Raw genomic sequence first — 24,253 nt, forward strand, 5'->3', positions numbered from 1 at the left:
GGGCTCGCCACACACTTGACTCCTTTGCTTCTTTTGGTTTGAAATTGGAAACTTGAGAATAAAAATGTTACCAGATGATGCCTCAATGTAATGCTATAATTTGCACAATCAAATTTATTCACCATTTTGTTAATGATGGCGATTCATTAACGGTTTTAGCTATTCATAACATTTGTCCGGTTTATAAGGCAGACTTGGTGTAATTTGATTTAAGAAAATAATTTGCTTCATGGGATCTTTTGAGACTGGCCACACGAGGAAAAGGATTAGCCACAAGTCGAGCGTTAAGTATTTTAATGTGGGTTAAAAACTGATAAAACTCAACTCGACGACGTGTTCCTACATCGATTACAAGCTCTACCATTGAACCAGGGTGCCAAAACGCAGCGCAGCAATGACGGCCCCATGGCTCTGCTCTGCCCGTACGTCAGTCAGTGCGGCCCTGAAAATGTACCGAATGCGTCAGCTGCTTAAGCTTTAGGTTCCGCCCCGATCCGAGAGCCAGCTACACTGCGTCTGCCCAGTATTGGGCCATGGATACTACCTTTAGCACTTGCATCATTTGTTTATTGATACCAAGCTAGGAAGGCATAGGGTTTTTTAGGGGGGGAAAACACTGGCCTGATTGGTAAGTGCTTCCCCTTTTTCAGATTGCTGAAGGATCCCCACTATTTGGTTGATTTAAAAACCCAGTAACCGTTAGCTGACAGGCTAGCTGGTGTATAGCCAGGCTAACGGTGGCTAGGCTAGCCGAGTGGAAAGCCCGAAATGACAGGCTAGAGCTGTCATGGATCATGCGAGGGATGTGTATTTTATGGATACCACTGGACACAGTAGCTTTCAATCAAAAGGAAATATGTATACGGTTCTATTGAGGCTCTCTTGAGTGATAACATCGCTGATCGCTGTTTATGCCGGCGTTTTAACCAGTGTGAATGACTAGCTGAAATTTGAGAACAAAGATTGGTTGTAAGCTATCGTAGCTAACTGTTAACGGTGACTGATTAACGTTTCATTCTGTTCTCCCTCACACATAACACACACCCTGCTCACTGCTGACTCCAACGAGGATATATATATATAGCTGTACATGTATAGAGATGATATTTATCTTATTTAAAAATATGTTTTCCTGAAACGAAAATGTCAGCTTTATTTAAATAATTGATGATTTCGATGATTAACTCGAGGCTATCTATCATTATGGAGATTTGAAGCTGTTTGTGGACACTGAGGATGACGTGACTTAACGAGCTGTCAGAATCTGCATCTCGCCCGCTCACCGTGTTGGCCTTATAATTGTTCACGCGATCTAGTTAACCTCAGTCCGATTTCTGACCTTATTGTTGTGAATGTTATCCAGTCTACCTCAGATCTCTATCCAGGGTGTTGTTGTCAAAACCTTTCATGTCCTTAGTGAATGGTCCGATTGGTTGCTACCTGTCTCTCTTGTGATATTATTTAGCCTAAGAAGTCTTCTGCTTCGATTGTTTCCGTTGATGGTGAGTCAATTCTCAGAGGAACTGAAAAAGCCCATTTGTGAATAGTTATCATCCTCTAATGGATACACTTCCTAAACTATTTTTCCGGGAGAACGAAAAGCATTTCTACATTTGTATCGCATCACTCTTTTTTCTTCCCCTACTCTAATTTTGGTTGCATACATTTGCTGTCCCTAGGTTGAGTCTTTAGTGAGGTGGGCTGACCAGTGAATGCATAGAGTCAAGAAGGTCAAGCTTTGTGACAATACAGAAGGTATCTGGAAAAGGTACAGTATAATTACCAAATTCTTGACTCATTGTTAAATTTCATTTGTTTTGAAACAGGCATTTAGCAGTCGTCCAGCATTTGAAGCTACTGGACGGCTTCATGTAAATAGAAAGCTTGAGCTACTGCGCAATGTACATATGTCATTGCTGCGATAGCCTTCGTTTTGAGCGTTCAACACCTTCCATACTGTCCTACAGCAGCTGTGTCAGTGTGAGCATGGCAGCAGTGGACGGGCTTTCAGACAGCACGGAGGTAGTGGAGATGGAGGACGTCCCGTCTCAGTTCTACGTGGAGAAGCACTCCTGGGACGGCTTGCGGGACATTATCCACTGCAGCAGGAAGTACTCGGGCATGATCGCCAACAAGGCACCGCACGACTTTCAGTTTGTGCAGAAGAAGGAAGAGAACGGCCCCCACTCCCACCGTCTTTACTACCTCGGTTAGTTTCAATTTGACACGACCGTGCTAATGATGTCACATGAGAGCTACTTGTCAGTTTAACATACCCACACAAACCCCACTGACACCCCTCACGAACCCAACAACAAACACATGCATAATCTGAGTCACGTGTCTTTTCGGAGGATAATTTACCATGACTGAAGCATGACGAGGAAAACTGTGAGCACATTGAATCGCCCCTTTCTCTGATACGTTAGGCCCTCCAGGAGGGGTCAACAAATACATGATGGAGGGGGCAACATTCCAGTGCAATGCCCTCCGTCTTACACAGCCTACTGTTCCCCCATCTGCCCGCCCCAGGAATGCCTTATGGAAGCAGAGAAACTCGTTGCTCTACTCGGAGATCCCCAAGAAGATTCGCAAGGAGGCCCTCCTCGTGTTGTCATGGAAGCAGATGCTGGACCACTTTCAGGTAAAGGAAAATTCTTCCTTTTCGCTTGTCCTCCTCGTCCAACACCGTAACCATGGTGACCGAACCTGAGTGTTTTCCCACAGCTGCTGCGGCTGGAATGTCTTAACAGTACAGTCTCACATTGGCCCTCTCCTCAGACCTGCTCGGGGAGCAGATTAGCTCTGTTATTGCGCCCTACAAGCTGGAAGATAGGAGGAGGGGTTCAATTGGTTTACTTTTCATTCTTGACCTTGTATCTAATCGCTCAAGTTTATTTATGTAGCTCTTTATTACGTTTACAGTATTACAGGGGCTTTACGGTTCTCCCACACTAACCCTAAGCCCTCCAAATGGCGAGTAAATAAAACACATAAAGAACACTGGAGCCCCCTCCTGCCAGGGAGGGCTGTGATTGCTATCCATGGAATAATGGTGAAAAAACAATTAACACAATGTTATGAAGACCGATTCATTAAACTCATAACCTGTCATTATAATAACCACAACACAGCAATGGATAAAACCTGTTAAAGTTTAGGGAAAAGACCAAACTAGAAGCAATTTCCGTTTGAGAAAACAATCAGCAAATAATAACATGTCAATAATAAATTGACAATCCATGTGGAGATAAGAGTAATCTTATAACCGCAGTTTGAAATCGACCAGGGGAAGGGCTGGTCGCTAACTTTATTAGGTGGGAGCAAAGATGATGACAAGCTAAAGAAAACTAATACAAATTGAGTTCCACACAAGTGGGCTGTTGAACCATTTTGAGAAATAAACCATTGCCAGTTTGTCCTTGAGTGTTTATATTAGTCACGGTTTATATGATCACTGATATATAGGCTGCCGTGGGGTGTTGCTAATGGATGAGGTTGTTGTTTTACCCTCAGGCCACCCCCCACCAGGGGGCGTACTCCCGTGAGGAAGAGTTATTGAGGGAGAGGAAGCGGCTGGGAGCGTTCGGCATCACGTCCTACGACTACCACGCCAAGACGGGCCTGTTCCTCTTCCAGGCCAGCAACAGCCTCTTCTACTGTCAGGACGGAGGCCACAACGGCTTCATTGTGAGTATGACCTGGCTGCTAAAGAGACTGACACAGAAGCCTTTAGATGAGGATAGTTCAGTGGCTAGGGTGTTGGACTCCCAGACGAAAGGGCACTGGGGGCGAACCCCAATATACACTCCTGCATCAACGGGCTGCAAGAGCAGCTGGTCCCGAGGCCAGACCACGAATAAGCTGTTGAAAATAAGATGAGATGAGGTCATCGGGCAAGATGTCTTCACATCTTCTAGTCATTAATGATATGTACACTGAATGTCACATGCGATAAAAGCTGTATTAGTGAAACTAAATAAATGATGGGAAATGATTTGTTTTTAGAAAAATCTCAAGGTTCGAAACCGTGGCTGGTTCTAATAAATTATGTACGATTTGTAAATAAGGCCATGTGTTCTTACTGTATTTCAACCAATCACTTTAACATGGGAGAAATAAAGGGGATTATTGATAACCTGTAGGTGGATCCATGCAGTTCTCTGGGACTGAATGTGTGTGTGTTGCGTTGATTCTAGCAGTCCTCTCCAATCAAGCCTGTGGAGGTGAAGACCCACTGCTCCGGGACCCGCATGGACCCCAAGATCTGCCCCGGGCACCCGGACTTCATCGCCTTCGTCAACAGCAACGACCTGTGGATGGCCAACATCAAGAGTGGAGAGGAGCGCAGGCTCACCTTCTGCCACAAAGGTAGCACAGCGCCACCATGTGGCCCGGGGTCCTGCTGCAGGCTGGGGGAGGCTGGGAAAAGAGTTGGCTACTTAATCATTTCTCATCACGAATGATTGAAGGACTTTCCTTATTTTCCCCCATGACATTCAGCTCAGACATTCAGGTCACTATTTAAACATTATGCAAAGTGTGCATAATGTTTAAAAAGTTTGTAATCAAATGTTTCCATGGGCTATGGCCACCAAATGGATAATAACTAATAACTCATATCTCTCTATCTTTCCTTCTTAAAATCTTCCAGGTCTGGACAACGTCAAAGAGGACCCCAAGTCAGCGGGCGTGGCCACGTTTGTCATCCAGGAGGAGTTTGACCGTTTCACCGGCTACTGGTGGAGCCCTCAGCCACAGAAGTGTGTGTCTGACTGATGTGGGGAGCGCCAAGCATGACTAGAGACCAGCTCTTCTTAGCTAAGAAGCCCTTAAGTAGTGCTGTGGATGCTGTGTCTTGGACTGGATCACTAATATTGGTGTGTGTGTGTGTGTGTGTGTGTGTGTGTGTGTGGTGTGTGTGTGTGTGTGTGTGTGTGTTGTGTGTGTGTGTGTGTGTGGTGTGTGTGTGTGTGTAGAGCTGTCATTAATCTCGTGCATTTCTATTTGTTTATAATAATAATTTATATTATTTTATTATATGACAATGTTTATATGTGAAGCACTTTGAGTCTGCCTTGTGTATGAAAAATGCTGTATAAATAAAGTGGCCTTGCCTTGCCTTTTGAGTGTGTGTGCCAATGGTCCCTCTCTGGGCTCGGGGTAACTGTGTGGGTGACCCTGTGTCTGTCAGAGCCCGACGGAGGGAAGACTATGTACCTGCTGTACGAGGAGGTGGACGAGAGCGAGGTGGAGATCATACATGTCCCCTCCCCTGCCCTGGAGGAGAGGAAGGCCGACGCCTACAGATACCCCCGCACAGGTTCCCCTCACTCATGCACAAACACACAGCTACACGCACACAAATGCACACTCTTCCTCTGTTTATGCAACAGCAGGTTTCCATCAGGCAACGTGGACACGTGAGACAACATGCGAATCCTGGTCACATCCAAACCAAAACAGTTCAGAATGATTTGATTATAATGTTCATCTTTATCTCTTTATTTTACAGGTAGTAAAAATCCCCAGGCCACCCTTAAACTGGCTGAGATCAAGACGGATCACCAAGGCAGGGTAAGTGACCGCTGACAAACCCCTTCCCCCCCCCCCCCCTCCATCTCAGTGGTGCTAATGGACGCTGTGTGTGTGTGTGTGTGTGTGTGTGTGTGTGTGTGTGTGTGTGTGTGTGTGTGTGTGTGTGTGTGTGTGTGTGTGTGTGTGTGTGTGTGTGTGTGGTGTGTGTGTGTGTGTGTGTGTGTGTGTCCCACAGATCGTCAGCACGCAAGACAAAGAGCTGGTCCTCCCCTTCACCACACTCTTTCCCGGCACAGAGTACATCGCCAGAGCCGGCTGGACGACTGACGGCAAATAGTGAGTGACTGCGATGAGTATCAGGCCGGTAGAGCAACAACCCTCTTGATGTGCCGCGCCTATTCACAGATCCTTCTTCCTGTGACTTATCTTCACTAGTAACTAGTAAGATGAGTCAACTCTCCTGTAGTGGCCTTTTGCCAAGATTAAAAGGCCACTATAGGAGCGGGGTAGACGACGAGCAATCCAAAGAACAAAGTAGGCAATCCGATCCGATGTTCAATCAAAAATGCTTTATTAAATAAAGCTTCAAACAAAAATGATTCCTATACTTATTTGCCAACATTTGCGAATATTTGCGATTGTTTGCGGTCAAAAAACTGTCCCGCTTCCCCGTCTAACTCTCGTTTCTGTTACAGTCCCGCAGGTGAATTAAATCCCTTTAATTAGCTGAATGACTGCGATAATATAACTGACCTACTGGGGGAGCCAGACAGAATACAAACTGAAATTAACCATAGATATATAAATTATTATTGTTTCCATTTCATTATGCCATACTTCCGTTATGGCTCCAACACTCATTTCCCGGTACTCGGAGGAAGATAACAATAATTACTGTTATGAGAACACCTGTGAGTCACCCTGTTGGGTGAATCACACTCCTCAGTGATAGGATCTATTGTCCCCATTGTGGTGCCGAAAGGTACTGGGTTTGATTCCCTAATGTCCGCATCCTAACCTGTAGCAATACTTGAGCAAGATGGTGAACCTGCTTATTAATGACATGTACCTGAATCGGTTGAAAGTTGCTTTTGATCAAATCCTCTGCTAAATGACTGAATGGTCAATCGTTAATTGATAGTTTTCGACCCTTCACACAGGCAAAGTCTTAGGACAAACACCTGTGTTGCTCATAACACTAGTTATGGCTCAGCTACGATTATAATTATTATTATTATATTTATTTTTTATTATTTAAGTCTCAGCTTTCCTACTTGTGTTTCTTATACACCTTTTACGTTCTCTTATATTGCACTGTTGGAGGAGCCCAAGACTAAAGAATTTCATTACCAGCGACTGCTCTGTAATTGTTGTGCATATGACAATAAAACCATCTTGAATCTTGAATCTACTGTAATGTACCAGGGGCGCAGGTAGTGGACCCCTCTGTGAACACATGACACCTCTGTGAAAAGGATCCATGGACGAGGATGCTCAACATCCCGCCCTCTGTCCCCCCCCCCCCCCCCCCCCCCCCCACCCCTCCCCAGCGGCTGGGCAGTGCTGCTGGACCGCTGTCAGAGAAGGCTCCAGCTGGTGCTGCTGCCCCCGCCCTCTTCATCCCCGTCACCGACGACCCCGCGCAGAGACTGGACAGCCTGCAGAGTCTGCCCGGCAACACGCAGCCCTACATCGTGTACGAGGAGACCACGGACGTGTGGATAAACGTGAGTCCGCCGGGCCCAGCCGCGACTGGAAAGAGGAAAGGGAGACCCCCATGAAGGAGATGACTAGATTGTAACCGCTAATCAAATCAGGGGCGTGACCAGATGAGCAACGGCGGGCCTTAATTAAATGATCTGCCTGTGAGCTGCTCTGTGCTCATTGGATCCTGCGGGCATCAACACTGCTCTGTAGATCCGCTGATTATTTGTATACATTGGATGGTTTAAGGGGTTTCTTGATTTGGTTTTAATTAAATGATTCGACCATGTAGGACAAACACTTGACTGTTTACTTTTAATTAATGAAATATATTTTGGTTCACATAGTACATTAGTTCATCTGAATAGTTTCGCTTTGGTTTTAATAAGCGGATAATGGCCAAATAATCAATTAGTTTGACTTAACCGGTACCCTCCTTTTTGTTTCTCGCCCCACAGGTTCACGATATCTTCTACCCGTTCGTTCAGACCACGGACGAAGAGTTCACTTTCATTTGGGTCAACGAGTCCAAGACGGGCTTCAGCCATCTGTATAAAACCACCTCCCTGTTACAGCCGCGTTCCTACCACTGGGCCGGGGACTACCAGTACATAGAGGGTAGGACCACCTTCTCCCTGGTCCCACCAGCCCACTACCTGGCGTATAGCCGCCTTACTCACTGTTTCAGTTATTCTTACGTCGGTACATATTGATGTCAAGTCAGTCTTTTTTCTGTTGTGAGGTTTATGTTTCTACAAATATTTATATTTCCTATTTTGCTATACTGCCAGTGTGTTTTTTATTGAAGGTGAGCTTTTGTCTCAAGAATGCCATTCTATGACCTTGTTTAACTTTTCTTTTGATTGATAATATGCTTTTGCACTCCCAAAGCCAACTGGTAGTTCAGAAAGTGAGTAATCCTTTCTCTTCTCGCTCTCTTTCCAGGGGATTTCAAATGTGCAATCAAGGAGGAGGTGACGCTGACAAGTGGAGAGTGGGAGGTTCTGGCCCGCCACGGCTCCAAGGTTGGAAGGAATTCAAATGAAGTAGTAATCAGCCCAGATGCGACTAATTTCTTTAACCCTTTTGTCTTGTTTCAAAGTAATCTATTCTGCCTGGCACATATCCACCCATATTCCCTTCACCTGAGCCTAGTAGAAGATTCTTGGATGTTTGTAAAGCCAGTGTCTTTTTTGACTCATTCTTTCAAATCAATTCAATTTTATTTTTATAGCTGGTAATCACAGTTCCTGACGCCAAGGGCTTAACAGGCCATATATTTATCACCCCCCCCCTTACCCTAAGCCCCCTGGAGGGCACGAAAGGGCACTCTGTTAATTTGCATGGAAGAAGTTTTGAGCAGGAGTGGGGGATCTTCCAGGGATGGTCAGAAGTGCAATGGGTGCCATAATTGACATGCATAGTAATACAAGTGTGTGGGTGTGTGTGTGTACTCCCCTCATGAATTGTATTATAAATAAAAGAGGAAAAATGCCTAATGAAAATCCCCCCCCTCCCGCTGTGCTCTGTGTGTCCCCGCCGTGCTGCCGTAGATCTGGGTGAACGAGGCCACCAAGCTGGTGTACTTCCAGGGCACCCGGGACACGCCCCTGGAGCACCACCTGTACGTGGTCAGCTACGAGGTGCCCGGCGACGTGGTGCGACTCACCAAGCCCGGCTTCTCCCACAGCTGCTCCGTCAGCCAGGTACGGAGCCCCACCCAGCAGCCTCTGCCCTTCAGCCCATTAAAGAGCTCATGTCATGCTATTTTAGGGTGTCAGGGTGTCATGTTGCTTTGAGGCCCCCCTCCTGAGTAGCCCGGTCTACTGTGATTGGTCAGCACGACCACTCTGCTGCGATTGGTCGAACGATTTGCGCGTGCGTTGGCAAATTCACCCCCCCCAAAAAGTTGTGAACATTGCGGTTAGACGGAAGGTGTATCTTCTGCACTTCAGCACGCCAACTAGTCATTGAGGGGCGTTCTAGCCGGGTGTGCATACTCCCCCTGGGCCTTACTTAGATTTTTCTAGTTGAGCAGATGTAAAGCATGTATACATACGTCATATAACAGTCTAAACCATAGTGAAAAGTCAAAAAAGCGTGATATCACCCCTTTAAAGTCCACCCATGCTAAGACGTGATTGTATTGCCGAAGGTCTCTTTGGATAAATGCACCCACTACATGGCAGATGGTTATACTGCAGTGGACTGATTTGCGTCTTGATTTGACCTCAACCTGTTTTTTGTGTATTTCTGTTGGGTTCATCTGTTCTCCCACTATTCTTCCCTCCCTCTGTGTGCAGAACTTTGACATGTTCGTCAGCCACTACAGTAACGTGAGCACGCCCCCCTGCGTGCATGTCTACAAGCTGACCGGCTCGGAGGGCAACCCCTTGCACATGGTGCCTGAGTTCTGGGCCAGCATGATGGAGTCACCAGGTAGGGGAACCCCAAACCACAATCACTGTTATTAGCATTCTCACCACAACATTCACCACCAACCAATCCCTAGCAGTACCATCACTACCACCACTACCCCCATCACCATCTTCACCCCCATCACTACCACCACCACCATAACTACCACTTCCACCATGACTACCACCATCAACACAACCACTTACACCATCACCATCCCCACTACCACAACCACTATTATATCATCGTCACTACCACCCCCATCACCACCACCATCACTTCCATCATCACCACCACCATCACTACCACAACCTCTACTATATCATCAATCTCTCCACGACAGTCATCCCCAATGTAACTACCATCACTACCACCTACCATGAGTGGCGGGACACGATGTCGTTTATGCAAATGTATGATTACACTTTAGCGCCCTCTGTAGGACGTTACCATTCATTAACGAACACTAAGATTACGTTGACGTTTCTGGCTTAATCCGTTTTTTTTGCAAACCTGATGACAAAGGTATTGTGAAATTCAGAATTCCGATAAATGCTTGAATCTATTATTTCTTCCGATCCATAAAAAGCCTGCGCTATCGGTAAACACAAACATGACAGCCCTGACAGGAGGGCGCGTTGAGAGCAGAGGGCAAGGCGTTCCCTCTAGTTGTGGTTGAATTTGTGCAACTGGGAAGTCCTAATACTGTGGAGATGAAGGCCCTTGTTAACTTCGTCCATTCTTCTTCTAACTTCTTCTAGCACAAATGCTATTTGAGTGGGAGAACATCAGTCCATAGCTGTATTACATTCAAAACTTTAAGAACATTTAACTTTACATTCAAAACTTTAAGAACATTTAACTTTAAGAACATTGTCTTGGTAGTAAAGTGTAGTAATCAAGCCTCTATTGGCAGGGGTTCCTTCTGGATGAGATTATTTCATAACGTCTGTTTTTGTTTGTGATCTGGCCGTGCAGGTTGCCCAGGCGACTACAACCCGCCAGAGATCTTTGACTTCCCGGGGAAGTCTGGCTTCCAGCTGTACGGCATGGTGTACAAGCCCCACAACCTGCAGCCCGGCCGGAAGCACCCCACCGTGCTGTTTGTCTACGGGGGGCCCCAGGTCAGCCTGGCCCCACACTGCTGCTAGCGGCGTGTTGGACCTGGTCCCACGTGTCCTGGATGACATGTTATACCAGGTCCACATGTCCTGTATAACATGTCCAACCTGTACCGAGTCATGCAGCAGTTTGAATTTTCTCCGCAATTCTTTCTTGTATGGTTCGACTCTTTGGTGCTTGGATGAAAGTCTCTGCTGAATGACAGGAACCCCACACGTTCCATTTACATTGTGTTTCTTGGTGTGCTCTGTGTGTGTGTGGACCAGGTCCAGCTGGTGAACAACTCCTTCAAGGGGATGAAGTATCTGCGTCTGAACACGCTGGCCTCGCTGGGCTATGCCGTGGTGGTCATCGACGGCAGGGGGTCCTGCCAGCGGGGCCTGGAGTTCGAAGGGGCGCTGAAGAACAAACTGGTGAGCCGACACCTGCCTGAGGAAGTCCTGTATGTTACTAACGGCAGTAACACTATTAGTGAAAGAGGTGGTGTCCTAGCATGACGATTCAGTGTTGACTTGGCACTGGCTCTGACCAAGGATGCATGAACCAGTCCTGGTTTAAATAGCAGGTCAGACACAACATGAGCTAGTCCTGGTTTAAATAGCAGGTCAGACACAACATGAGCTAGTCCTGGTTTAAATAGCAGGTCAGACACAACATGAACCAGTCCTGGTTTAAATAGCAGGTCAGACACAACATGAACCAGTCCTGGTTTGAATAGCAGGTCAGACACAACATGAACCAGTCCTGGTTTGAATAGCAGGTCAGACACAACATGAACCAGTCCTGGTTTAAATAGCAGGTCAGACACCCCATGAACCAGTCCTGGTTCTGAGCAGCAGGTCAGATAAGGCATGTGGTACATGGTAGGGGGGGATAACTATCTGACAATCTATCCAATACTAAAACGCCACAATCAGTGCCCTACCAAATATGGAGAGGGAAAGCAATGGGATCCTTAGATTATGACATTCTTCTTCAGTAAATGGTGCACCACGTTGGATCTGTTTCAAGTCAATTATCCAGACCAGCAGTTAAAGTAATGATGTAAGTGAGCTGAATCAGCAGTGCTCTGTTGGCTGCCACGGCCACACATTCCCCCGGTAGCTTTCTGTCCCCTAGTTTATAGTGTGTGTGTGTGTGTGTGTGTGTGTGTGTGTGTGTGTGTGTGTGTGTGTGTGTGTGTGTGTGTGTGTGTGTGTGTGTGTGTGTGTGTGTGTGTGTGTGTGTGTGTGTGTGTGTGTGTGTGCAGGGCCAGGTGGAGATCGAGGACCAGGTGGAGGGGCTCCAGTTCGTGGCGGAGAGGTACAACTTTGTGGACCTGAGCCGCGTGGCCATCCACGGCTGGTCCTATGGGGGCTTCCTGTCCCTCATGGGCCTCATCCAGAGGCCCAACGTCTTCAAGGTCAGCCCGTCCCCCCCCTCATCTCCCATGTTGGTGTGGTTGGTGTTAACAGTGATGATGTTTCAGCAGGACTTCTCCAGCTACCACACCTTAAACACATGTACACCTTTACTTTAAGGGCCTCTGTTTCACCACCAGGTGTGAGTTTGATTAGCCATTGCAAGCCGTTTCAAACCCTGCCTGGTGACATCTTGGAGTGTCCAGGTATAGTCCACTTGGAAAGCTAGTTGACAGATGGGTCCATCATACTTCTGGGTGGACACTCACACTTGGGATACCACATGTCACAGGGCAGGGCAGATTTTCAAATGACTAATCACAATCACAGTTTACCTCGAGTTATACTTGGGGGGCCTTTTTAAATTCAACAGGAAATAACCGTGATAAAATATGTAGCTTCTCCTTGTGTAGCTGTAGTTGTATGTTATGACCACACGATGGCGCTGTTGGACTTTTGGCCCACCTGGTTGAAGAACCCGAGCTTGTATTCAGTCCCATCTTTTCCGTCTCTTTCCAACGTCTGCTTTAAGCCATTGGACACGCTGCCAATAATATGACGATAGGGTTGAGCGTTCTCTCTGTGCCCCACCATGGCTCCCACGGTATGCTCACGGTGGCCGTGGGAGCAGCCTATCGATGAGGCCTGCGTCCCGGGGGTCCCAGGGTTGGTCCGGAGCCCCAGTTTGTGACGGCGTGCGCTGTGTCTGGCAGGTGGCCATCGCGGGCGCCCCGGTGACGGTGTGGATGGCGTACGACACGGGCTACACGGAGCGCTACATGGACATCCCCGAGAACAACCAGCAGGGCTACGAGGAGGGCTCGGTGGCCCTGCACGTGGACAAACTGCCCAGCGAGTAAGTGACACGCACGCACACTCACGCATGCTAGCACTCACTCACTCATTCACACATGCTAGCACTCCCTCGCGCATGCTAGCACTCACTCGCGCATGCTAGCACTCACTCACTCTCTCTCTCACTCACTCACTCACTCACTCACTCACTCACTCACTCACTCACTCACTCACCACACACACACACACACACACACTACACACACACACACACAACACACACACACACACACACACACACACACACACACACACACACACACACACACACACACACACACACACACACACACACACAGCTGTAGCTGGCTGGTATCCTAAGCCCTTCCTAGCTTTGGCATCAACACACCGCTAGGGAAGAGGGTTCATACAGTCGTATACAAACATGAGCTGGCAGCTCCGGTAAACAACTGGCTTCTCCCACCATCAACTGAAGGCCCTTACCATCGGGAAACAAAAGTGCTTTTACAATATGTCATCTATTATGATTTTTGTTTATATTTTTATAATCTATAATTTTGTTTAGTTTTTCTCATGTTTCACTTAGACACTTCAGTGTTTACCGTACAATAGCAACGACTCTAACAAAATATGTAGGATTCAGCAGGAATATCTGAGTCATAAATTGTAAGAGGTACTAGGAGATGAACTTCTCATGATCAACTTCTCCTCCACACATCTGTTTCTGAATACTGAACTGGAACCCTGCTCCCAGTATTCCCCTTGCACGAGCACATTTCATGTACGTGACACTAAACACACACACTGACACACACACACACAAAGACACACACACACAAAGACACACACACAAAGTCCCCTCACCTCAGAAAGGGAGCAGGCCTGGCCGGGGACAAAGTGCGTGTTGCGGGCCAGAGGTGACTAGTGAGTGCGCAGGTCTGCAGCCGGCCAGCTGGCTCCAGGCCCCGCCCTGCTCTCTCAGAGACTCCAGCCAGGCCTCACAGGGCTGATAAGACCTCCCTGAAGCACTCTCCTTCCATCTCTGTTCATCACAATCTAGCACTCTCTATCCCTGTCACTGTCTCTCTAGCACTCTCTATCCCTGTCACTGTCTCTCTATCCCTGTCACGGTCTCTCTAGCACTCTCTATCCCTGTCACTGTCTCTCTAGCACTCTCTATCCCTGTCACTGTCTCTCTAGCACTCTCTATCCCTGTCACTGTCTCTCTAGCACTCTCTATCCCTGTCACGGTCTCTCTAGCACTCTCTATCCCTGTCACTGTCTCTCTAGCACTCTCTATCCCTGTCACGGTCTCTCTAGCACTCTCTATCCCTGTCACTGTCTCTCTAGCACTCTCTATCCCTGTAACTGTCTCTCTAGCACTCTCTATCCCTGTCACTGTCTCTCTAGCACTCTCTATCCCTGCCACTGTCTCTCTAGCACTCTCTATCCCTGTAACTGTCTCTCTAGCACTCTCTATCCCCGTCACTGTCTCTCTAGCACTCTCTATCCCTGCCACTGTCTCTAGTACTCTCTATCCCTGTTTGTCTCTCTAGCACTCTCTATCCCTGTCACTGTCTCTCTAGCACTCTCTATCCCCGTCACTGTCTCTCTAACACTCTCTATCCCTGCCACTGTCTCTCTAGCACTCTCTATCCCTGCCACTGTCTCTCTAGCACTCTCTATCCCTGTCACTGTCTCTCTAGCACTCTCTATCCCTGTCATTGTCTCTCTAGCACTGTCTATCCCTGTCACTGTCTCTCTAGCACTCTCTATCCCTGTCACTGTCTCTCTAGCACTCTCTATCCCTGTCACTGTCTCTCTAGCACTCTCTATCCCTGTAACTGTCTCTCTAGCACTCTCTATCCCCGTCACTGTCTCTCTAGCACTCTCTATCCCTGCCACTGTCTCTCTAGTACTCTCTATCCCTGTTTGTCTCTCTAGCACTCACTATCCCCGTCACTGTCTCTCTAGCACTCTCTATCCCCGTCACTGTCTCTCTAGCACTCTCTATCCCCGTCACTGTCTCTCTAGCACTCTCTATCCCTGTTTGTCTCTCTAGCACTCTCTATCCCTGTCACTGTCTCTCTAGCACTCTCTATCCCTGTCACTGTCTCTCTAGCACTCTCTATCCCTGTTAGTGTCTCTCTAGCACTCTCTATCCCTGTTACTGCCTCTCTAGCACTCTCTATCCCTGTTTGTCTCTCTCTTATGATCTCTAATCCTTCATCCCTGTTTGTGTCTCTCTCATGATCTCTAGCACTCTATCCCAGTCTTTGTGTCTCTCAAGCTCTCTAGATCGATTGATAACACTTTATTAAATAACTCTCCACCTCAAGCTGGTGTGTAGTGAGCGTTCGGGCGTCGATTGGTCGCCGTGCATCACCCAAGTGGGTGCTACATATTGGTGGTGGTTAGTGAGGTCCCCCCCTTCACTTTAGTCGTCTTTTGAGTGTTATTAATTCTTCATGTTTAACCTATGCTCTGTAAGGTGACCTTGAGTGTCTTGAAAGGCGCCCTTTAAATAAAATTATTATTATTATTATTATTATTAATCTCCCTTAGGGGAAATTCTTGTGTAACAGCACAGCAGCAGTGAAGGAAGGGTTCAAGAACTAATACAATACAAAGTAGTGCTAAAGTAATGCTAAGGAAAACTAAAATAAATGCTGAAGTAACTGCTACAGTAAGGACAACCACGACAAACGGTATACATTATTAAGTGGCCGAGTGGCAGAATAATTCACAGTATATAACGTTTTTTTACCTTGTGGTAAAGGCAAGTTGCCCAGTGATCAAGTATATATTTATACATATACATATATGCACACCAGTGGAAGCTTCTCCAGTGAGGAGAGGGAAGAATATCATCCTTAACATTGTTGAGAATAAAAAATGTAGATTGCCCAGACTACTAATGAATTAATGCCATTAAATATGACTACTTGAATGCCTTTCTATATGTAATGTTTGTTTCCCTCGGTAGAGGGACATGAGCACCCCCTTTGCCTATTGACAATTACTTCAGGGAGGACGTTCCTCCCTCAGCCTCCATTGACTCCCATTCATTTCCCTGAAAGTGTTGGCGGCCGGTGAATAACATGGGGTTCACTGGGAGAGAGGAGGGAAGTCCTCTGAGTGGGTGTGACTAGCTAAGTGATCTGGATCCCGCCTATGTCTGGAGGGAGGGGTTATCCCCTCAAATCTAGGCTACGAGAACCAACAAACCCGCTCAGTCGACTCGTATGCCTCGTTTCCACCGAGCGGTGCGCTACAGTTCGTTGCGGTACAGTGAGGCTCTGTTCAGTTATATTGGCGTTTCCCTAGCCCGCGGCCGAGCGGCGGAGCCCGCGAGGAGGATTGACCTGATCTATAAATGAAGTCCCTCATTCTTAATTGCCTTAACACCATGACCAACATTCTCAAAGATCCATTAACATCCACATTTGCCTAAAACAATGTTGGGCTTACAGCCCATGCAAATAGTTGCGAAATAATGTTCTTGTTGTTCTTTTAATTGTTTGTTACTCTGAACATTCGGTTTGATATTGTGGAAAGGATATTAGTGAATGATTCAGAGCATGAAGCATTCTATATGGCATCACTTTTGTTCTTGTGTCGTCATTTTTCTTACAATTGTAGCTGAAAATAAACATAGCCAAATTACAACTAATAGCTTCAGTCATTGAGGGCCAAAATAGGCCCAATGCTAGGCCCAGATTTTATTATTGAGTTTTACAAATCAAGAGTAGGCCTGATTTGAGTAATTGACTTTGCATCCTTTCCTTCTGCTCTTGTAGTCCAAGACATGCTGCCCACCAGCTTACAAAGTACAATGCAAAGTACAATGCTGCAAGTGCAATTATCCCTCCCTGCTATTTTGTAGATCCCCAAAACATCCTGAAACAACTTGAGTCTCACATACTTATGCCACCATACGCCACTAACAGTGCAAGCAGGCCAATGGCAACCAAGCACGCAGTCCTTCCTCCCTCACTTTAAAAACACCAGCCGCCACTGATGCACACATACATATACACTAATCTAGCGCTCTCTCTCTCAACCTGCTCTATCAGTGTCTGTGGGTCTCTCTCTCACACTCTACTGCGGTCTCTCTTTCTCTCTTTCTCTCTTTCTCGCAATCTCATTTGTCTGATTCCTGCAGTGTCTCTCTAGGTCTCTTGAGTTCTGTCTCTCTAGCACTCTGTCACTGTTTTGTCTCTCTAGTACGATATTTATATTTCAATTCGACTTTATTGCCATGAAGAATGTATACATTGCATATATACATTGCCAAAGCACAAAATATCAGATCCAAAATAAAATACTGACAATTATAAATTGTGTGTATGTATATATCTATCAATCTATGCATCTATCTATCTTTATTTGTATTTTTTTTTTACCTACGATAACAATCGGTGTCGTAGTCTGGTATCATTCCTTGGTACAGTAAGACCACTCATTGGCCCCCTATGTTGATTGACAGCTGAGGGGAGGGATGCCTCTCTATATCTGCTGCCGCTAATCCAACATGGCTGTTCCTTTCCTGTCACTTCAGGCCCAACCGGTTGCTGATTCTCCATGGATTCCTGGACGAGAACGTGCACTTTTTCCACACCAATTTCCTCGTGTCGCAGATCATCCGCGCTGGGAAGCCCTACCAGCTGCAGGTGATTAGGACAGGCGTGCAGACGACACACTAGGTCACGCTTCTGTAGCCCTCGGCCTAACGGTCTCCAGTTATTGCAATACTGTGGTTCCCAACATTGGATTGAGCAATGTATAAAATATCTTTAATTTAACACTGTTTTATGCCAACGGTCCGTAATATACGCAACGGTTAAATGCTAGCACAAGCAAAGTACTTAGCTGTTACATTCACGTAACTGACAGCTGTTGATCAGTTCAAACCACGCATGGGGAAGCAGAAATCCATGTGTGAAAGGAACTTAAAGTATGGTTAACTCTTTGACCAGCAGGTGTGAGGGGAATGAGTCATTACAAGCCTTTTCAGAATCACAAGTGGGACTGACCACCTAGATTTTGAAATGGCTAGTAATGGCTCATAACTCACCCCTGGGGTAAGATAGAGGCCCTTTTTAAATGGACGCCAATCAACCATTTCCAACCGATACTAGCAACACAACGCGTATACTGTAGACAAGATAGCAGAGAGAGTACTCAACCGTGTGTGTGTGTGTGTGTTCTCTCTCGTTGCCCCACAGGTGTACCCCAACGAGCGCCACAGTATTCGCTGTCCTGAGTCGGGAGAGCACTACGAGATCATGCTGCTGTACTTTTTACAACAATACCTCTAAAGAGCACACACCGAGAGGGGGGTGAACGGGGGATGAGCGGCTCCCTTCATCCCCCGTCAGCCAACATCACCCACCTCCCTCCCTCTCCCCCCCTCACTAGAGACTTCCACCTTGAGGACACTCTTAACTATGAACTGGAACGCTCACTACGCAAAAATCCACTTCTTCTTCCTCCTCCTCTTCGCTCTCTCTGCTCTCACCCGCTGTCCCTCCCTCTCCCTTCCCCTCTCTGGCCTTGGTTCGTTACTGTTCTGCTTGCTGTGTTCCACGGCCCCCCCTCCTCGGTGTATGGTCTGCGGCCCGCGGCTGTTGTCGAGGACAGGAGTGGTCGGTTCTTGTTCTGATTTTTTTTTTTGGTTTTGCGTTTCGCCTGCAGAAACTGAAGAAAGGACGGGATATATGTTGAGAAATATACAGGCTGCCTCACGCTCACTGTTCACCCACAGCTAGTCAACTCCACACACACTGTTTCCTTTCCTTTGCCAAAACCATTTGTGTGTCCGCGTCTGCGGTGGTGTGTGTGACTAATGCGCGCGTGTACGTTTATGTCTGTGCGCGCGTGTGTGTGTGCGTTCGATTTTCACGGTGCAAACCCGACTTCAACCCATTTCATCCGTTTTTGTCACTGGTCGGACCGGGATCATGGTACTTAATGATATTAAGAGTTGTCTTAAACATACTTACAGACACACAAACCCACATACAGTTCATACACTCGATTCCCCAGCCCACGTATTCTGTCAATCTAAACACTTGCACACTACACACACGTACACACACGTACACACACGGGATGCGACCATGTGGGGACAGGGGCCTGTGTACCGTTTTCCTCTTGTCAGACTAGTTTTAAGTGTCTGGGTTTAAAAAAATAAATGAATATTTTATTAACTTTTAATCTGTTTATAATGCGTAGCGGCGCGCGTTTCCACTCTCTCTGTTGTCTGCGTCACGTCACATTGCTCAAGGTGGGTGTGTGTGTCTCTGCGTCTCTGCCTGCCTTCTTATGAAACACATACGTTATGATGTTTGCCAAAGTACCTCCTGACTCGCTCACGCTGGTATTTCCTTTTTTTTTTTTTTTACTGCAATAAAGACAACAGGGGGGTGAGCACTGGAGTCTTATAAACAGCTTTGTACACCCGAAGACAATTTGTACATGGTAATAAAGAAATGTATGATGGATCCACGTTTCCCATGGTGTCCTGTGGCACATTCTGTTCAGTATTAATGTTGAGTAGATGTTTGCATGTGTAACGTCAGTATTTACTAGGGGTGGGACCAAATGGAGATACAGTATATCGTTGCGATAAGAGAAGAGACACACTGGTGCCAAATATTGCCGTTATTTAACCAAAGATGAGTTACTGAAAAACTCAGTTTGGACCGTGAATAAAGACCGAAATCCAGCCCTCAACCTTTTCAGCCTTTTTGCATTCATCGTTAGACATCTATCGTGATGTAAAGTGACAGGATTATCTAATAATATATTGATTATTCAGAATCGCTGTATCGCGATATTATTGGAATCGCAGGCCATGTATCGGGTATTTTATAGTGAGGTACCCTGTGATTCCCACCCCTAGTATCTACCGTATCCATCTTATCTGCTTATGTGTCCTACTGGAACTCTGTATAGGATAGATTTGCTATCTGGGTCCATCATATTGCATCTGCAGACTGTCGTCAACCTGCACCTTGTGGCTGAGGACCCATCCTCTCCAGAGAATACAATATGTGAAGGTTTCTCTTATTAATATTCATGGCGGTGTACTCTGGCCCGCTGGGCTGCGTTTCACCACAGCAGCCACCCATAGAGCCCACTAATGGATTCTCTGCTCCTTCACATCAAAGCTACGTCCACGTTCCCCGCCCACGGACGTCCCTCTCTGCCGCTCCTATTCAAGCTTCGCACGAGGCCACGGCTGCACACAGACCACCGGCCCTTCAGCGCCATCGTTGCCATAGTAACTGTGCCATAATTGATGCACCCCGCCTCCCACCCTCTGCGCTTCCTGCCTCATAACTCCCGGTCTGGTCTCTGTAGGGCTGCCGCCGGGCTGGTGATTGATGGCTCGGCCTGGTCGTGCTGATGGTTTGATGCTCCTCCTAACCCAGTGAAGGAGACACTGTGTTACAAGACAGCTACGACATAGTCAGAAACAATGGAGGCCCATAGTTAGGAGATGAAGACGAGGAAATAGGTTTAAAAGGTTTCAGTTTACTTTCCAGTGTGTATTAGCTTGAGGAGTGCTATGAACCATACATTGTCCAAGGTTGTGATATGTCTTTGTGAAGCAAATGTTGGTATAGTGTTATTGGACAGTGTCATTGACTTTATTGAAATAGGTGATCTCATATTGCTCTTAAACTTGAATTAGAATCCGTGTGATTGTGTGATTAAAAAATATACATGAGAATCCCGTTTGCTAGACAAACACTTCACCAGAGGTACATCCCGGTGATTTGTCGTCACCCCGCCCACGTGCGTGCTAGAGGATTACCTGGGATTCTGTGATGGCGTCCGCAGGTGATGGCGGGAAGCATCTTAGCCGCACTCAGCAGGGTCAGGAGGAGGAGTGAGGAATCGAAGCTGACACACAGAAGCTCAAGTGATCACCGGCCGACTGCACCCGGCGGGGAGTCACATGTTTACTGAGGACGTGCTAATGACACATCACTTCATCTGACTCAAGGTCCTCTTTTTATATTGTCAGCTGATCAAGTCTAGTCAACATGACGAGGTCATATGTATTGTCAGAAACAGGATATGAGGTCTGAGCCAATGACACACATCTCCATCAGAATCAAGCTCCTCTTTTTCTATTATTATGGTTTGTTTATGGTCAGAATCAGAGGGGGGTCAATGGCCCCAATTATTGAATCATGAGTAACTTATTACTTTGTTAAAATGCTCTCCAATGTGCTATCGAGTCTGAGCCATACCCTGGGGATAAATCTGTAGGGCTCTGGGTGTGATGTCCTCAAAGGTTTTCTAATCTGTGTGCTCTGAGCGTCCCTTCGGCTGCATCGGGCTGCATGATCCGGCTTGATGCAGCTCCAGGCAGCTCCCCTCCTCCCAGCCCCTGCTGGTATGTAGCAGGCAGCCAGGGGCTCAGACCGCTCCCAACGGGCCTACAACATGATCCATGAGGGGCTGGAGGCATGGAGGTCCGGATCCATCCGTCTCACTCGACCTGGCAGGCCTGGGGAACGGGACTCAAGTACATTTGAATGTGTGGGTTTTGAGTAGGTTGTGATTAACATCTATGTGGGACTGTGAAGTGTTATGGAATGGCAATTATTGCTTATTTGAACTATGTATTGTTTTACTGTAAAATAATGCCCTGTATAATAATGTACTGTCTTTTCCAAGTCGGAACAGACTTCCCACAGAGATCTCAATTTAGCTCAACAACCTTCATTGAATAATCCACCAGCAGCAGTACTTCTTTTAAATCATTTTTATTGGCTTCTTTTTGGCCATAAATCTGATATCTGTTTAAAAAACTTTACATAAGGAAATGAAAGACAAAATAAATTACAAAGAGGCAGCACCAGAAAAAATACATCATGATTTTTAAAGGTATATAAATAGAGAACAGTGACACAACTATAACACATTCTCACAAGTCACAGAAACACTTGTAATAGAAGTTCATAGAGGATAGAAGACGTTCTTTCATATATTATGTACAAACAGTAACTCTTATAAACACAGTCAATATGACTTAAAAATGTTTCCCAAAAATCTCCAATGGAAAGTAAAATAACTCTGTTGGAGTAAACACTTCAACATTGTTTCAACAGGCAACTAAGTTATTGTGTACAAAGACTGGAATGTTCTTCAGCAGTGGCCGCTGTGTGAAACCACTCGATTGAAATACTGTGCTCCCGGATCACAGTGGTCTATATATTCATGGTAAACGCGGGGTTACTTATGGTCGTATGGTCAGCAGTCATTGTAGGATAGCCGCCATTTGGTCCGTACCAATGGACGTCAAAGGGCTTTTCAATCGGCCTGGTTTGGTCTCTCTGACTCTTGTATGAATTTCAAACAGTTCACCCAGCATATTTGAACAGTAGGTGCTCTCTGACCTGCTGGAAAGACATTTAACCTAACAAGACATCTTAAGACACTTATATGTTGGCCAATGGGTCTCAACTCGTCTAAAAATGAGGCCCACCATACCATACGCACGCCCGGACCTGCTGTCAGACGCCTCGTGTACAAATTCAGCTTCTTTAAGCAATGGCCTGCCCTCGGCCTCACCGCCCAGAACGCTCACATGCCATGCCCTGTGGCGTGAAGCGGCGAATCCTCCCGACACCACCAGGGCTCTCAGCGCTTGTGTCGGTATGTTCTAGCACGTTTCCGTCATCGTTCAACGGCCTTCTACGAATACCGAAAGGTCTGTCGTAGCTTTTCAGGGAAACATGGCGATGCTGAAACAAACGCAGGGCCAATACGCTGATATCGTTCAATTTCGTTTGGCGTCGCTTTGTTGTAAAAAGTCTCTCTCAAACCGGTCAGAACCAGACAGGTTCCGGCGGACCTCCGACCCAGGAAGCAGCCGGCGGGAACAGAGGAAGAATCTTGCACTTCCCTATACATTGTTTTTCTCTTTTTTTTACAGTTCTGATCTTCTACGCCCTGTTGTTGATCTCAGCGGGGGCCACCATCATGGTGGTGGCCTTCAGGGGGTAGTAGCGCCCCCTCCAGGTCTTCCAGAAGATCCCCTGCTTCCTCTGGTGCCGCTGCTTGGGAGGAGGGCTGTGGAAGTACCGTCCGTTCAGGTTGGAGTGGCCGCAGTTACTGAACCACCAGCCGCCTATAAAAGACCACAGAAATCAGGAATCTGAGTTAAACCACTGCTCTGTTTCATGGATAGAGGATCAACACAGTTACAGTTATCTTTCCATTGGGGGGGTTGGTTTGACCACTCACCAGAGAGGTGTTTTGCACAGTTGGTGTCACTCTTGAGGTCGTGGTCTTGGTCGCGGGTGGAGAAGGGCAGGCCGGCGGTGGTGTCGGTGGCCAGGCTGCTCTCCAGGCTGCCCATGGTGTCCGACGGCTGGATGTGGAGGGCGTACTTGGTGTCCTCACCACCCACGCTGAAGGGCATGGCCACGGACTCAGGCTCGTCCTTCCAGTCCGAGAACCGGACCTTCAGGAGGTGGTCGCCGTCTTTGGTCATCAAGTGGATATTTTCCAATCCCAGCCAGAATTCTCCTACAAAAGGAAATACGTATATGTTTAAACATGCTTACAGGTATGGCAGACACATCTTCTTCCTCATACTTCATCCCACATCTGATCTGCCAAGCTAGCACACACTGAGTCCAGCACTCAGACAACCCAGTCCATTCAGTGGAGGAAGATCTCTTACCATTCAGACTTCCAAAGCCCTTCTGGTAGGCCTGCCACAACTGGTCAAAGTCCACGGAGCCGTCGTGGCGCTTCTGGATCACCGTCCAGCCACCTTCAGCGGTCATCTCACAGTAGACGTTGAAGGCCAGGCCGCCGTGCGGCTGGATAATGTACACCCCACTGGAGGTCACGCCGCTCAGGAACAGCTCATGGCAGTTGGAGGCAATTTCTGGAAGAAAAGCAAAATAGAAGGCAAACACAGAGTTAGTCACCTGGGCTTTAACTGAAACACTGGAAACACTCCCATCAGAACCAAACCACATTATTACCATAACTTCATTGTTCTCTTAAGATGGAGACAGTTTTGATTTCTTCTTTTATCTTAACTACGGGAAACAATGGGTAAAAGTGACTGCAATTGTAAAATGTGTTTTGTTTGTGTTGTTTTGTCTTCGGGGCGTTTGCCAGATGTCACTTTATGTTGTTACGAAACTCTTTGTTGTTGCATCACCTGGGTGATTTCACACCTTCATCATCTACTGACGCTTGGCCTACATGTTGAC

The 24,253-nt window shown here is 46.9% G+C and overlaps 2 protein-coding genes across 2 annotated transcripts; one reads left to right on the top strand and one right to left on the bottom strand.

Annotated features, from left to right (window-relative positions):
* Window positions 1–72: 72 nt before the first annotated feature.
* LOC130387697 (dipeptidyl peptidase 9-like) lies at window positions 73–19,054 on the top strand. The gene is given in 22 exon segments (XM_056596914.1): window positions 73–1,768; window positions 1,968–2,209; window positions 2,533–2,550; window positions 2,553–2,644; window positions 3,517–3,690; window positions 4,203–4,371; window positions 4,655–4,765; window positions 5,195–5,323; window positions 5,516–5,577; window positions 5,774–5,874; window positions 7,089–7,147; window positions 7,150–7,265; window positions 7,701–7,860; window positions 8,188–8,267; window positions 8,796–8,948; window positions 9,546–9,681; window positions 10,639–10,784; window positions 11,049–11,195; window positions 12,032–12,184; window positions 12,896–13,038; window positions 17,560–17,671; window positions 18,227–19,054. Coding segments are annotated over 22 exon segments (2,652 nt in total). The 5' UTR covers window positions 73–1,712; the 3' UTR covers window positions 18,320–19,054.
* A 2,414-nt stretch (window positions 19,055–21,468) lies between these two features.
* angptl4 (angiopoietin-like 4) lies at window positions 21,469–24,030 on the bottom strand. Its single transcript, XM_056597561.1, has 3 exons — window positions 23,710–24,030; window positions 23,268–23,552; window positions 21,469–23,151 (listed from the first exon to the last, which is right to left on the bottom strand). The coding sequence occupies exons 1-3, from the start codon at window positions 24,020–24,022 to the stop codon at window positions 22,967–22,969; spliced, it is 783 nt and encodes a 260-aa protein (XP_056453536.1). The 5' UTR covers window positions 24,023–24,030; the 3' UTR covers window positions 21,469–22,966.
* Between the last annotated feature and the right edge of the window lie 223 nt (window positions 24,031–24,253).

Source organism: Gadus chalcogrammus, chromosome 8, assembly GCF_026213295.1.
Source record: "Gadus chalcogrammus isolate NIFS_2021 chromosome 8, NIFS_Gcha_1.0, whole genome shotgun sequence".
NCBI lineage: Eukaryota > Metazoa > Chordata > Actinopteri > Gadiformes > Gadidae > Gadus > Gadus chalcogrammus.

Coding starts and splice junctions, on each gene's coding strand:
- angptl4 (XM_056597561.1), bottom strand. CDS start 24,022: ATGGTAATAATGTGGTTTGGTTCTGATGGGAGTGTTTCCAGTGTTTCA. Junction 23,553..23,709: donor GGGCTTTGGAAGTCTGAATG/GTAAGAGATCTT, acceptor TTCCTTTTGTAG/GAGAATTCTGGCTGGGATTG. Junction 23,152..23,267: donor CTGTGCAAAACACCTCTCTG/GTGAGTGGTCAA, acceptor GGTCTTTTATAG/GCGGCTGGTGGTTCAGTAAC.